Genomic DNA, 13,713 nt, shown 5'->3' on the forward strand with positions numbered 1-13,713 from the left:
TTGGAACTTTTGTCTTAAGGACTTAATTACATCATACAACTTTTTAGTGTTTTGTTTGTTGTGATATTAGATTTCTTTACGCTTTCGATTGATAGAATCCTGTTTGTCCTGGCTTAAACAGCACTTGATGACTTTGCTTAGTTCCTGATACTCTGTTTCCTTGTACACCCTTGCCTTTTGCAGTTCTTCTCTGTTCAATAAGTTTAAAAGTGGCTTCTGTAATCCAAGACTTCCTGATCTTTGACCTTTCTCTAATGTGTCTATTTGCTGAATCCTTAATAATGCTTTTTGTATTTTCCCATATTTCCTCGGGCAGCATATCGTCATCTAGTTCTAATAGAGCTTGAAAGCAATTGCCTGTTTCAAGCATATAATCATTTGGAATATTTTCTACATCCAATCGTCTAGGGAAAACCTTATTCATGATCTTTTTCAGCTTCAGCTTGAGAACAATGTGGAGTAGCTGATGATCACTGCTACAATCTGCTCCAGGAAGTGTTTTTGGTGTGATTACACTGGAATGCCACCTTTGCTGCATAAGGATATAATCAATCTGATTCCTTGTTTTATGATCAAGAGATTTCCATGTGTAGAGCCTTCTCTTGTGCTGCTGAAAGCAGATGTTACATATGACAAGACTGTTCAGATGACAAAATTCAATTAAACTTTCACCCTGCTTATTTTTAGTGCCAAGACCAAACCTACCATATTCTGGACTAGAAGAAACTGTCTTGCCTACTTTTGCATTAAAATCACCCATGATTATCAAAACATCCTTTTTTGTTACCAGATCAAGAGCTGACTGGAGATTTTCATAATAAACGTCCATATCTTCATCTGTGGATGTTGATGTTGGTTCATATGCAACTAAAACTGCCATTTACTGGCTGGCTCTGAAGTCTAATTGTCATCATTCTACTATTAATAGGATTGTATCCAAGAAGAGACCTTGAACATTCCTTATTCAAAATGACAGCGACACCATGTTCTTTTACTTGGTCACTTCTAGAAAAAACAACCAAAAACCCATTTCCAGTTTTGAAATGACCTTGTCCTGTCCACATGACTTCAGTTGCTCCTAAAATGTTTTTTCATTAATGACCTAAAATTTCATTGACGACCGTATCCATCTTGCTTTATTTTAAACTTTTTACATTCTATGTGGCCACGTTTACCCTCTTCTTTCTTATGGAGAACACTTTGAAAGCAAACTCTTGCGGTGCTTAATTTTTTCTGGAGGTGATAAACACCTTTTCTTGCCAAGAAATAACAGGACCAGTGGTGAAAAATAGCTGTTATCTAAGGGTTTTGTATGCAGGACAATTGAAAGGAATATGGGCTACATCTTCAGGAAGATCACAGAAACAGACTGCAGTTGTAGATAAAATAAAAAAAGTTTCATATTATAATAGCACCATAGCTGGAAAGTAAGTGACAAGTAAAGAAATGTGGGGTTAGCCATTTTAAAGTTGCGTTATTAAAAACGGAAGCAGTAGGAAAGGATTGATAAGTGAGTTAGCCTTTAGAGCAGTGGTTTTCAACCGGGGTGCTGCAACATTTTAGGGGTGCCACGTCATTTGAGTTTAAGTTACTTAAATTTATTATTTTTTTAATTTATATATTTATTTCATTATAAAAAGGTGTACAGTATCTTTTAATTTTGTGATGATCTATAATTGATGTATATTTAGTACCTTTCTTCAGTATAAAGAATAAAATTATTATATATATAATTTGTACGATGAATTGTAATTTTGTTTATAGTTATATTATTGTAATAACTAGCATATAACTTTTTTCTTTAAATATTTGACATAGAGAGAGAGAGAGAGAGAGAGAGAATGAATTGGATCTAATAGGCAGAAAATTGAGTAGGGGTGCCGCAAAATAAAATAAATTACTTAGGGGTGCCGTTATTAAAAAAAGATCGAAAACCACTGCTTTACAGGAAGAGGGCCTACGGCAAGAGATCATAATTTTAAAACAGCGAGTTTTTTCAGTTTTTGGAGATACTTCCAGATCAATCTGAATACCATCTAATTCAGTTGAATGGCCCTTCTATATGTTGAATGAAAGTCCTCTGAAGATTAAATGAAGATCAAAGGGAAAGACTTCAGTTCTGCAAAGTGCAGTGTCTGAATAATAGGCACCTGCCAGGAGATCTGAAAGAGGTGCTTAAGGCTTTGAATGGATTAAGTAAGTTCTATGGAATTCTTCCTCTTTATCAGACCAACCACATCAGGGGTCATAAGCAATTGAAAAGTTTGTGGCTTGAGTATGAAAGAGTAGTGGTACAATGTTAAAAATTTCTTAATATATTTCAAATTCTTACTATTTCAAATAGTAAAATGTTCTAGTAAGGACAGTTTAAATAATGTCTCTTTTTAATTACAAGTCCTGAATTTAACAAAGCTGTGTGAATGAGGAAAGACAGACAGAATCAGTCACCTTGCAGTCATCAAATAATTTTGGGAAAAGGGACAGAACCAAAGGCAGTTCATGAAGTTATGGCTACAACACTGGAGGAGGATATGTCTCCTATTTCATGGTTAAGAAATGGGCAGCAGAATTTTAATGAGGGAGGGAGAGCATGGAAGATAACCCTCACTGTGGAAGCCCTGCAATCCATCACTCCAGAGGTTCTTGACAGTGTCCATGACCTGATGATGAGTGTTCAACGAGTGACAGTTTGACAATTGCCAGCATCTTGGACATCTTATCTGAACATTGGTAACACAATAACAGAGGTTCTCTCTCTCTCTCTATGAAAAAAGTGTCGCATGATGGGTCCCAAATTTGTTGACAACAGATCAGAAATGGACAAGAGTTGTCAAGTGAAGTGAACATTGGCATTGTATAAAAACCATTATGGGAATCCTGTTGTCTCAAAACTTTATACTAGACATGTTAGACAGACAACTTGTGTGACAGAGACCCGCTATTATTCGTAAAATCGGACGAATGCTAATTTATTGTGATTTACTCTTGTAGAGAATGTCCTCATTTTGAATTTACACCAAATAAAAATAGAATAATAATTAGAATATATAGGATATTAAGAAATATTAAAATTTAGAAATATTATATTTTAATATTTCTTGATATTCTATATATTCTAATTACACTGGTTTACAGTGTATCTGGGGTTTGAATAAAAGTATGTGGCAGTTATTTATGCATGTTTACTGATTACTAAACCGAAGTCCGTTTGTTTCTATCACATAAAGATTTTTCACTATTCATTAACAAAATATTACCTAGGTATTACACGCAAATGTGTACATAACTATAGATTCTGCAATGGTTTAAAAGTTTTATACGCCTATATTCGTAATCAGGTGTATCAAATATTTGCCTCAAATACAACAGATTGTGCATGTTTAACCCATAACTACACACACTGCAAGGTAGCCGACCTTGATCCAGGAAGGTAGTAGTAGTGGCATATGATGCAAGAAAGCAAGTGTATGAGCTTATGCAGCATCAGCCAAAAAAAAAAAAAAAAAATCACGCCATTCCCTCCAAATGTCTGCTGTCCAGTTCCTCCTTACATTTATTTACCCTATCAACTTCCACAACGACAGATGGAAGTTTGTTCCAGCAATTAACCACCCGCTGGCTAAAGGCAAATTTCCGCACATCTATTCTACATCTGTCTTTTCTTAATTTGAATTTATGCCCCCTTAGGTTTGCAATCTGAGCAAGTGGAAGAATTCCATCACAATTCATCATGCTCGACCCATTCAAGGCCTTATACACCTCAATCAGATCACTTCGCAGATGCCTAGTCTCCAGCCGCTGCAATTTGCAGAACTTAAGCCTCTCTTGGTAAGAGGATCCCTTCATTCCCCTCACCAGTCTTGTTGCCCTTCTCTGTACATGCTCAAGCAAATCTACATCCTTCTTAAAGAGAGGCCTTCAAACCTGTACGCAGTACTCAAGGCGTGGTCTGACCATTGATTGCCTTATACAGAGGGACAATTACCTCCTTTTCCCTGCTAGCAAAATTCCTATATATCATTGACAAAACCCCATGACCTGCCCTGGCAGCCTGTCTGCATTGCTCAAAAAACTTCATATCTGACTGCACAATTACTCCCAGGTCTTTTTCATTTTCTACCACCTTACGTGTAAGTGTAGTATCACACAGTTGGTACATTTCTTTGGGGTTACTTCTACTCATATGCAGTACCTTGCATTTGTCAAGGTTAAACTTCAGTTGCCACTTCTTAGCCCATCTGCCCAAATTATCCAGAACCTGCTGCAGTAGCACACTGCATTACTGTCATTAACAACCCTGCCAACCTTTGTATCATCTGCAAACTTCGACACTAAGCCTGATATACCTTCATCAATATCATTGATAAATATACAAAACAACAGAGGACCCAACACCGAACCCTGTGGGACTCCACTAATAACATTAGTCCACAAAGAGCAGCACCCATTAATTACCACCCTCTGTCTTCTCCCACTCAACCATCCTTTTATCCATTGTAGCAACTTACCCTTAATACCATTCTGCTCCAATTTGTACAATAGTTTTCCATGCGCAACAGTATCAAAAGCTTTCCTGAAATCCAAATATATGATATCAAAATTATTTTTTGCATCTAGTTCCTTTGTAACCACATAAAGAGCCCCCCACCCCACTCTTCCATCCCATCTGTGATTTCCAGAATTTTATTTTCCGAGAGGAGTCTGGAAGACTCCTGTGTGTAGTTACGGTTTAAACTTGTCTCGGCATGCACTCACTTGTTTGTACAGTCCACTCAACCACAGACCTATATAAGTGGCATATCCCTTATGCAGTCACAGTACTCCTGTAAAAACCGTTGTGAGCTCTCATTGTGTGTTAGTTTTCTTTTAGTATGGCAACCAGAAAGTGTATAAACAGTCCCGACATATATTGTTACATATGTGATTGTTTTGTTCCTGTAAAGCAGAGGCAAAATATTACCAATTTTATAAAAACATCGTATTATGCATACTTTGACATAAAACTAGGTGATCAGGATAAATCATGGGCACTGCATAAAGTATGCCATACATGTGTCGAACATCTTAGAAAATGGAGTCAAGGAAAAAAAGGTGTACTTGCCATTTGCTATTCCTATAGTGTGGCGCGAGCCAGTAAACCATGCCGAATGTTACTTTTGTGTATGTGACTTTAAAGGTTACAAATCAAAAAATTAAAAAGGACATCAAATATCCAGATCTACCATCAGCCAGAAGACCGGTTCTGCATGGACCTGATCTGCCTATAAAACCTCCACCAGAAACTTTGGAGTCCACATCTTCTTGCACCGAAGCAGAAACTAAAGAGGTTTGTGAAAAGGAATGTTATCAACCAGAAAATATTTTAATGCCACAGCAATTCACGCAAGTCGAACTGAACGATTTATTAAGGGACTTAGGTCTTCCAAAGTATGCTGCTTAAATTCTGGGATCCAGACTTCAAGCGAAGAACTTACTTGCTCCAGGTACAGTATTTTTGATCGTATACTGCAGTGATATCGCTAGTTTAATAAGTGCCTTAGGAACTCTATCATATGTCCCTAGTGAATGGAGACTATTTATAGACTCTTCTAAGATTAGTTTAAAAGGTGTTCTCTTATATAATGGAGATAAGTACACATCTGTGCCAGTTGCTCATTCAGCCTACTTAAAAGAAACTTATGAGAATCTAAAGTTGCTTCTGGAGAAAATTAAATATCGAGATCATGAATGGCAACTATGTGGAGACTTAAAAGTGTTATGTATGTTGTTGGGGCAACAAGGTGGGTACACTAAAATTCCATGCTTTATTTGTGAATGGGATAGCAGAGCTAAAGCGCTGCATTGGACAATATTGTGCACGAAAGTTTGGTGAAGCCAGATAAAATACTTTTACCTCCACTGCATATTAAGTTGGACCTAATGAAGCAATTTGTTAAAGCATTGAATAAGGATGGCAACTGCTTTAAATACCTTTGCAGTAAATTTCCCAGTTTATCTGACTCAAAACTTAAGGAGGGTATCTTCATTGGTCCCCAAATTAGAAAATTAGTTTTAGCCAGTCAGTTTGAAACTACTATGACTGACGTTGAAAGGGAAGCCTGGATTGCTTTTAAAAGTGTAATGGAAAACTTTCTAGAAAATCATAAATCACAGGATTATGAGAAAATTGTTCAAAATATACTCGAAACGCTTTGCAATTTAGGTTGCAATATGAGCAGCAAAATTTTTGCATGCACATCTTGATTTTCCCCCGAAAATCTTGCACAGATGAGCGAAGAACAAGGGGAGAGATTCCATCAGGACATAAAGGAAATGGAGCAGAGATACCAAGGAAGGTGGAATACAAGCATGATGGCTGACTACTGCTGGTGTTTAAAAAGAGAGAATCCTGGCACTGTACATAAAAGAAAAACGATTAAACGTTCTTTTCAAACAAAGAGACTAAGGTCTGATTAATGAAAGTTTCAGAAATTTTGATTAATACTTGTTAGTACAGTCAGTCCTCGTATAACACGTGTTTACAGTACACGAATTCGATCATACACTATTTATAAATAGGGGAAGGATATCGTATATAACACGAAGCAAATTTACTTTTGTGTTTACAAGAAATGGCAGTCGAACGCGGTATCACCCCAACTGAACGCAACACGATAGGAATGAAGAGAAGATTCTGAAAATGTATTTGTTTTTTTATATCAGTGAAGGGGAAACACATTTCACCATAATAAGGTAAAAACCCACACAATTCCAGCTGCCGATATTATCGCAAATGCCATTAGATCGAGTTTACTACCAGTTTATAACAGATTCCACTAGCCGAAACACAACTGGAAATTGTTTTTATTGTTTTATGGTAGTAATCCCCAGAAATGTGCTTTAGTAAAATGTGAGGTGTTAATAGTGTATCTCTGCCTTTATGGTGTTGTTTATTCAGTTGCTACATGTGTGCAGCTTTGTTTATGTGTATCAAGCATGCCTCCTCATTTTGTAATTGTGCTTTATTCCCTAAAAATGAGTAAAATACTTAAAAGGTTTGAAAAGGAAGCATCCTGGTGAAGATACTACAGATTCAGAGAGAAAAAGAAAAGCAATATTGATAAACAGAGACAAAAATTCTTACCCAGGAAAATTTGTAGTGGCCTCATACTATGGTTTATGGCCAAAATCACATCTCCGGCCCACTGGGGTTTCCCCCATAAGGCGTATGGCCAGCCTGCCTCTGTCAATAGAGGAAAAAATATGAAATTGTGAAATGCTTTGAGCGAAATGAAAGACTATGTGATATTGCATATGCTACAGGCCTAAATGAGGCAATGCCAAGAATTAGAAAGAATGCAGAGAAAATAAAAACAACTTTCATAGTAGGAACAACTCAAAGTGTAATTAAAATCCATTAGATCAAGACACAAAGAATTGGAAGAGATTAAACGGCTGTCATCTGTTTGGATAGAAAATCAAACAAAAAACAAGTTTGATTATGATATAAGCAAAAGCATTAACAATATTTTATTATGTAATAGTCGTAATGAAATACTTACGTATTTTATTACGACTATTTATTGTGTTTGGTAATATTTTGGTTACAAATGTGTGTTCAATCTTGGGTGGTCAGCACCTAACCCTATTTTTCCCATAGGGCCTGTTGTTTATATTGCATGATTTTGCATTGCACAAGGGTTTCTAGGAACACAACTATCATGCTATATGAGGACTGACTGTATTTACGTATTTTTTGATATATGAAAATGTAATCCTATCAATTTGTCATTACTAAATACAATAAAGTTATATACTTTCGTAAAAACAATACTTTTTTATTTCTTAAATTGTGATGTGATATAAAAAAATTAAGTCATATTTGAAATCACAGCAACATATTTCGGCAGTAGGACCTATTGAAATTCAAACCCCAGTGAACAAACTTAAATTTGTAAACTAGTGTTATTATTCTATTTTTATTTCCATTTCCAGTCATTGAGTACAATGGAGGTGCAACTGTTGATCCAATTGAAATTACCAGTGCACTGGGGGGCACCTTTTCACATATTCAATAACATGTCATCCCCCTCTTTTCCAACACTCGAAGGAAGTGGAGAAAAGCAAAGTATCATTTTGCTTCAAAGATGCTTGAGGTATAAAATCAGCCATTTAAAGACCAGCTAGAAGATTTTTTTTTATCTTTTCAAGGAAATATGTTTGGGCCAGTAGTTTCACTATGAAATGCTAAAACAACAGTTGTGGATCATTTACTTCTTTTGTTCAAATATTTCTTGAAGGGGAATTTCTAGACTTTTCTTAGTATTTCTAAAGCCAAGAAAGGATCCACGGATCCATTTTCAAAGCAATTTCTGACCCATAGTCAATCTGTGTAAATTTGCTGTTTGTGTAAATGGTTAACATTCGGCTGTTATGATACTTGGCATACATCATAATACTGATTAGTACAGGGATTATTACCCCTGGATGCCCTCAAGTGTGCTGAAAAAGGTTTTTTGTAGCCGGTCTTCAGATATCAGAAACATTAGGCAAATCATATATGTTGAAGTTGTTTATATGTTATTGGGTTATGAATTATTCCCAACATTACAAGCGAGATGGACCAGTGTAAATTACCAGAAAGATGTATTAGTATTTAGTATTATCAGCAAAAAGAAAACTACTTCTCGTATCACCTGTTTTTCTCCTCAAAAATTTGTCTAGTTCTTAAAAATTATTCAAACTACCCCTTCCATAACACCAGATGGAAGTTTGTTCCAACAATTAGTTACTCTCCAACTCAAAGGCTAATCCTGCAACCATCCCTTTCAATTTAAATTTATATCTCCTTATGTGTATCATCCAAAAAAAAATTTTTTTTATAAGGATGCCATTATTGATTAATATACACAATTCATTTAAAGCCCTAAATTCTTTCAAGTCTCCTTGTAGGTATCTAGTTTACAGATGCTGCAGTATGCAGAGTTAATTTAATCTTGCTGCTCTTTTGAAACAAAATCTAATAGTGTCAGTGAGTCAAAATATCATATTTTGACTCACTGACACTATTAGAGTCAAAATATCATATTTTGAATTACTTCAGAACTAATCTCATAGGCATTTCTTCTCTAATATTCCAACAATCAGAAGAAGATAACATATAACTGATATTCACTCATGTTTATTCTTTAAAACAATATAATTTTCAATCCTTTTTTTTATTTCATAATTTTATGTTGCACTATTTGCTGTAGCATTGTGTTTCATCACGATATGAAATTTCTAACATGCTAAACATTTTAAAAGTGATCTTTTTATATCAGTTATATACTTTGATATACAACTGATATAAAAAATGATAAATGAATATGATTAAGATATAAACTTTTATATCTTGATCATATTCATTTATTCTTAATTTACCTAAATTTAAAATAAATGAGTATGATTTTTTTTTCTACTAGGTTTAAGTGATGTACCTGTTTCTGCTACTAGAGTTAACAGTCTTGAAACTACTTTAAAACCACCAAACTCCCCTCCCAGTACTGGACACAGCTCTCTCTCAGATCTAGGCCAAGTATTCTCTTCAACCCCATTGTCTGCAAGTTCTCTCCTGTCACAGCCCTACCAGACACTTCCTGTCAAGTCACTTACTGCCTCTAGAGCTGTACAAGGGTTTACTGGGGTAGGTCTGCAACCTCTTGTAGCAGGTAAATCTTTTCTTCTTAAATTTACTATTGTTATGGATAAGTACATAAGTTGTTCTAAAGGTTTGATAAAATTGCGAGTTGCTTGTTTTGAATAGGTAAGTTCAGAAAAATCAAGCAGCTTCCATAATTTCAGCTGGGACTTGTATTATTATCACCAAACATTGTGGAGTACTTCTTTATATAATAGTCAGAGATTGCACATTGCAATTGCTCGTTTTTACACCGTGCGCTTCTTGAGATACAGTAAACCCTTGATTTAATGGACTTGAGAAATTTCCTTCCTCTATGAAGTTTTTAATAAGTTAATCTGTTACCATTTTAGTTACAATAAATTTATGCTGTCACATTTAAGAGAGCCTACTGGTTTCTACAGGAGATATCATGTATGAGCTAAGTTGAAGCTGCTAGGTTCACCATGGATACAAGAAAGCTAGTGCAAGAGGACAATGCTCTTGGGCCGATTAAAAAAAAAAAAAAGGCCCATTAAGGAACTCTTCGTACATAAGCACTTTGAAGCTAGATCAGAGTTAATCCCTGTTTGCATTAGTAGATTGATCCACGTTGCAGTCATGTCACCATCTCACTTTCTTCATTGGTCACTGCTCAGCACCTGTCCTTGTGTACAAGTCTGCAAGGTCAGCTTATTCTTCCAAAATTCTAGGAGCATCCAGAACAAGACTTGCATTCTAGTGGATCTCTTGCCATTTTGACAACTACAGTTTTATTGCAGTTGCTGAGATGTGGCTTATACACAAAAGTGACTTCAGCACTCTCACTGCCAATATTTTAACTTTCATTTTCATGCTACATCTCATGAAAATCGATGGGGTAGTGGCATCTCCACAGCTTACCCACAATATTCATAGCACCCTGTCCTCATTCTGGTGTATTATTTCCCTCCTGTGTCCATTTGTCAGTTTGACAATATCATCTCCTGATTAATTGCCAAATCATCTGATATTGTAATTTTTGTTGGTGACTTAACCTTTATTATTTATGATATTTAACCTTTATGATTCACTTCCCACTGACATTGCCACTCCTTGCCTAGCCAGCTTTTAATGCTCAACTGTAAAGACAGTTTCCCTCCTATTAGGAGTGCTGCCAGGTTAGACAAAATCTTTTTTAATGCCAAATTGCTATTTTCCAAAAAAAAACTGCCAATTTGCTTTGACTTCAGACCAACCACCTTTCCCTACAAGCCACATTCACATTATCTTAACATCTTACAACCCAAGACCTTCTACGTCTCTCAGCAAGGCAGTTTTATCACCACTTTTCCTGGCACAAGATTTTGTCAAGTTCCTGTTCACCTTTTTTTTTTTTTCGTGGTCATTATATCTTCGCATTCCCCTGATGGTTGGTTTTAGTTGGTTCATTGGCTTGCTTTTATTTCATCTGTGATAATATCTAGGTGGTGCCTGTTCTCCTCACAAAACAAACCATGGTAGACATCCATCTTATCTATCTTTTTTGGATCAAGCAGAAAGAATTTCAAAAGATTCAACGAAAGTCATCTCACAGGACGTGTGCTGGTTTCTTAATTCACCATTCTGCTAAGAAAACAGCCCTGACTGAATTTATCAATACATGTTCTCAAAAAGAAAAGAATATCTTTTCACAAAAATTCACATCCATCTCAAGATTTCCAGCTGAGCAAGGGCCTTAGGAGATTATCAGATTTTGTCTTATCTCATCTGCTGATGCAACGTCCATCTTCAAGGATGCTTCATGTTGTGACATGCCGCTGTCTGAATTCTCAATGTCATCTTCTAACTTAGTGTCTGATCTACTTCTCTGTGATAGGACTGGATGGTATTTCCAACTGCTGCCTCAAAATCAACAGCTTTTTTCTTCCTAGATATATTGGCAAATCTTTACAACCAAACTCCCAGGTGTGCAAAACCACAGGAGCAAAATGACTTGAGGCTCATCTCTGTTTGCTCTTCTTCACTAAAACTTTTAGACAAAATTATCTTGAAGCCACGGGGCAAATTTTTGCTTCTAGACCAACATCAGTTCACTATGGCATTTCGCATGTTTAACTGAAATGTCTTCATCTCATTTTCACAATTTACACAATATGGCAGAAAAAAGGAAACTCTACACTGCTCTTCCTTGATAGATCTGCTCTATCACTGCATCTCAGGTTGCCTGCTGAAAATGGTTAATTTACAATTGTGCTGTTAATTTATCTTTTCAATAACTTATAACTTCCCAAAGAATGAGAACACTCTCAGCCTTGTTTTTCTCAGCCGTGCTCTTTACTTTTGTTCAAGTAAAACTTCATTTCTTTGGTGTGTGGCATTTTCTTGGTTTTTCCAGCACATTCTGGCTGTCATCATTTTCAATTCATTGTGTACGGATCAACAAATGATTGAGAACTTCCCAGCTTATACTGAACACTTTTGGTTTGCATGTCAACCACTGACAGATAAGTATCTACCAATTGCTCCTTCGACACTCTCCTCTTTCCAACAAGTTGGATTCCAATATGAATTTAATTCATCCCCCCATGAACCAGTTAAATTCTTAGAAGTACATCTGGATTCTAAACTTTGGTCCGTTGCGTATAACTTCAGTCTACCATTCTAACAGCATTTTGGTTTATGAAGTGCAACATCATTCTCATTCATTATTCGAACACTATATAGAAATATTTTGCCATCTATATCTTAGCTCATTTTTCTATTCATTACTGATTTGATCTTTCATTTTGAAATCTGTTCTTCAACCTATTTTTTTTGGCCAAATATTATCTTATTGGTTGGCTAAATGCCAAGCTGAGACATCCTATTGTGTTGTCTTGACATCGTCTTTACAAACAAATTGAAATACAGTCGAACTTGGTTATAATGAGCATCAAGGGTTGGACAAAATTTCCTCGTTATAACCGTTACTCACTATATCAGTGATAGCGGAGATGGGAAAACCCCTGGGGCCGTTAAACAATGAACACTTTATTAATGATGGGTTAAATCTACCTCCTATTTTTTTTAAATTCTCAATAACTTGATAAAAAGATAGATTCAAAAAACAAAAGAAATATTACAGATAAAAAAATAAGTATATACCTACATATTATTTGTGTTGATATGCTTGTATAAACTACAATACACTTAATATTAAACACAATTTATTTGTCTATAATTTTAAAATCATACACTTAATACTAAATACAATTTATTTCTCTGTAATTAAATCAACACTATTTAATAATAAACACGATTTCAATTAGTCTTTATTTATGAATTTTAAAATTGATGTTTGTTTTAAAGATTTCATGTTGATATTTCTTAAGTTCCCCCTTAAAACACTCAACGCATTAAAAGTCTCATTACTTGCCTCAGTTCCTTCAAAAAAGTAGACTAATGTGTTCAGATTTCAACGTGCTCAACCCATTCAAGGTCCATTCACCTTGAGCTTGTGAGATTGTCGGCACTGATTTTGATTCACTATCTATTGTCATCATATCATCATCACAATCATAGTCTTTACCATTGCCGTTATCGTCTTTGTTGAGTACAGCATCTACAATGTCACTCTCTGTAGGAAGACCACTAGTTAATAAGTTGTCATCCACTTGTACAAATTCATTGATGTTATCTGTATTAAAACCTACAATGTTGTTACGTAGCAACCATTCGGATAATGGTAAGTTGTTTTCTTCATTTCAATCTTCTTCATCTACAATTGAAATTTCATTTGAATTTAATTTCGATTTCTTGAAGCAATTCGATATGGTTGTCAAAGTAATGTTGTTCCACTCATCGTTCAATAAATTTGTATCATCCAATATCGATATAGACGTGGTAAGTTTCTGTTCTCTTTGACTGATCAGATGTAGGACTAGAAATCTTTTATAAAATCCTTTCAAACCCTTGATTACAACTATGTCCATTGGTTGTAAATTTGATGTCGCATTGGGAGGCAGAAACACTAGCTTAATGTTGGACAAATTTTGAATCTGGGGATGTGCAGGACAGTTATCAACTAACAATAAAATATTTTTCTTCTTTTTGAA

The 13,713-nt window shown here is 35.4% G+C and overlaps 1 protein-coding gene across 3 annotated transcripts in view; it reads left to right on the forward strand.

The window, feature by feature from the left end:
* LOC150076723 (ADP-ribosylation factor-binding protein GGA1-like) overlaps nucleotides 1-13,713 on the forward strand; it is a 303,671-nt gene that overhangs the window by 160,824 nt on the left and 129,134 nt on the right. For all 3 annotated transcript variants that reach the window (XM_090385588.1, XM_090385589.1, XM_090385590.1), the window contains one exon: nucleotides 9,444-9,689. In XM_090385588.1, coding sequence (XP_090241714.1) covers nucleotides 9,444-9,689 — 246 coding nt within the window. The remainder of the gene's footprint in view (nucleotides 1-9,443; nucleotides 9,690-13,713) is intronic.

Source organism: Mastigoproctus giganteus, chromosome 12, assembly GCF_048544385.1.
Source record: "Mastigoproctus giganteus isolate SK-2022 chromosome 12, ASM4854438v1, whole genome shotgun sequence".
NCBI lineage: Eukaryota > Metazoa > Arthropoda > Arachnida > Uropygi > Thelyphonidae > Mastigoproctus > Mastigoproctus giganteus.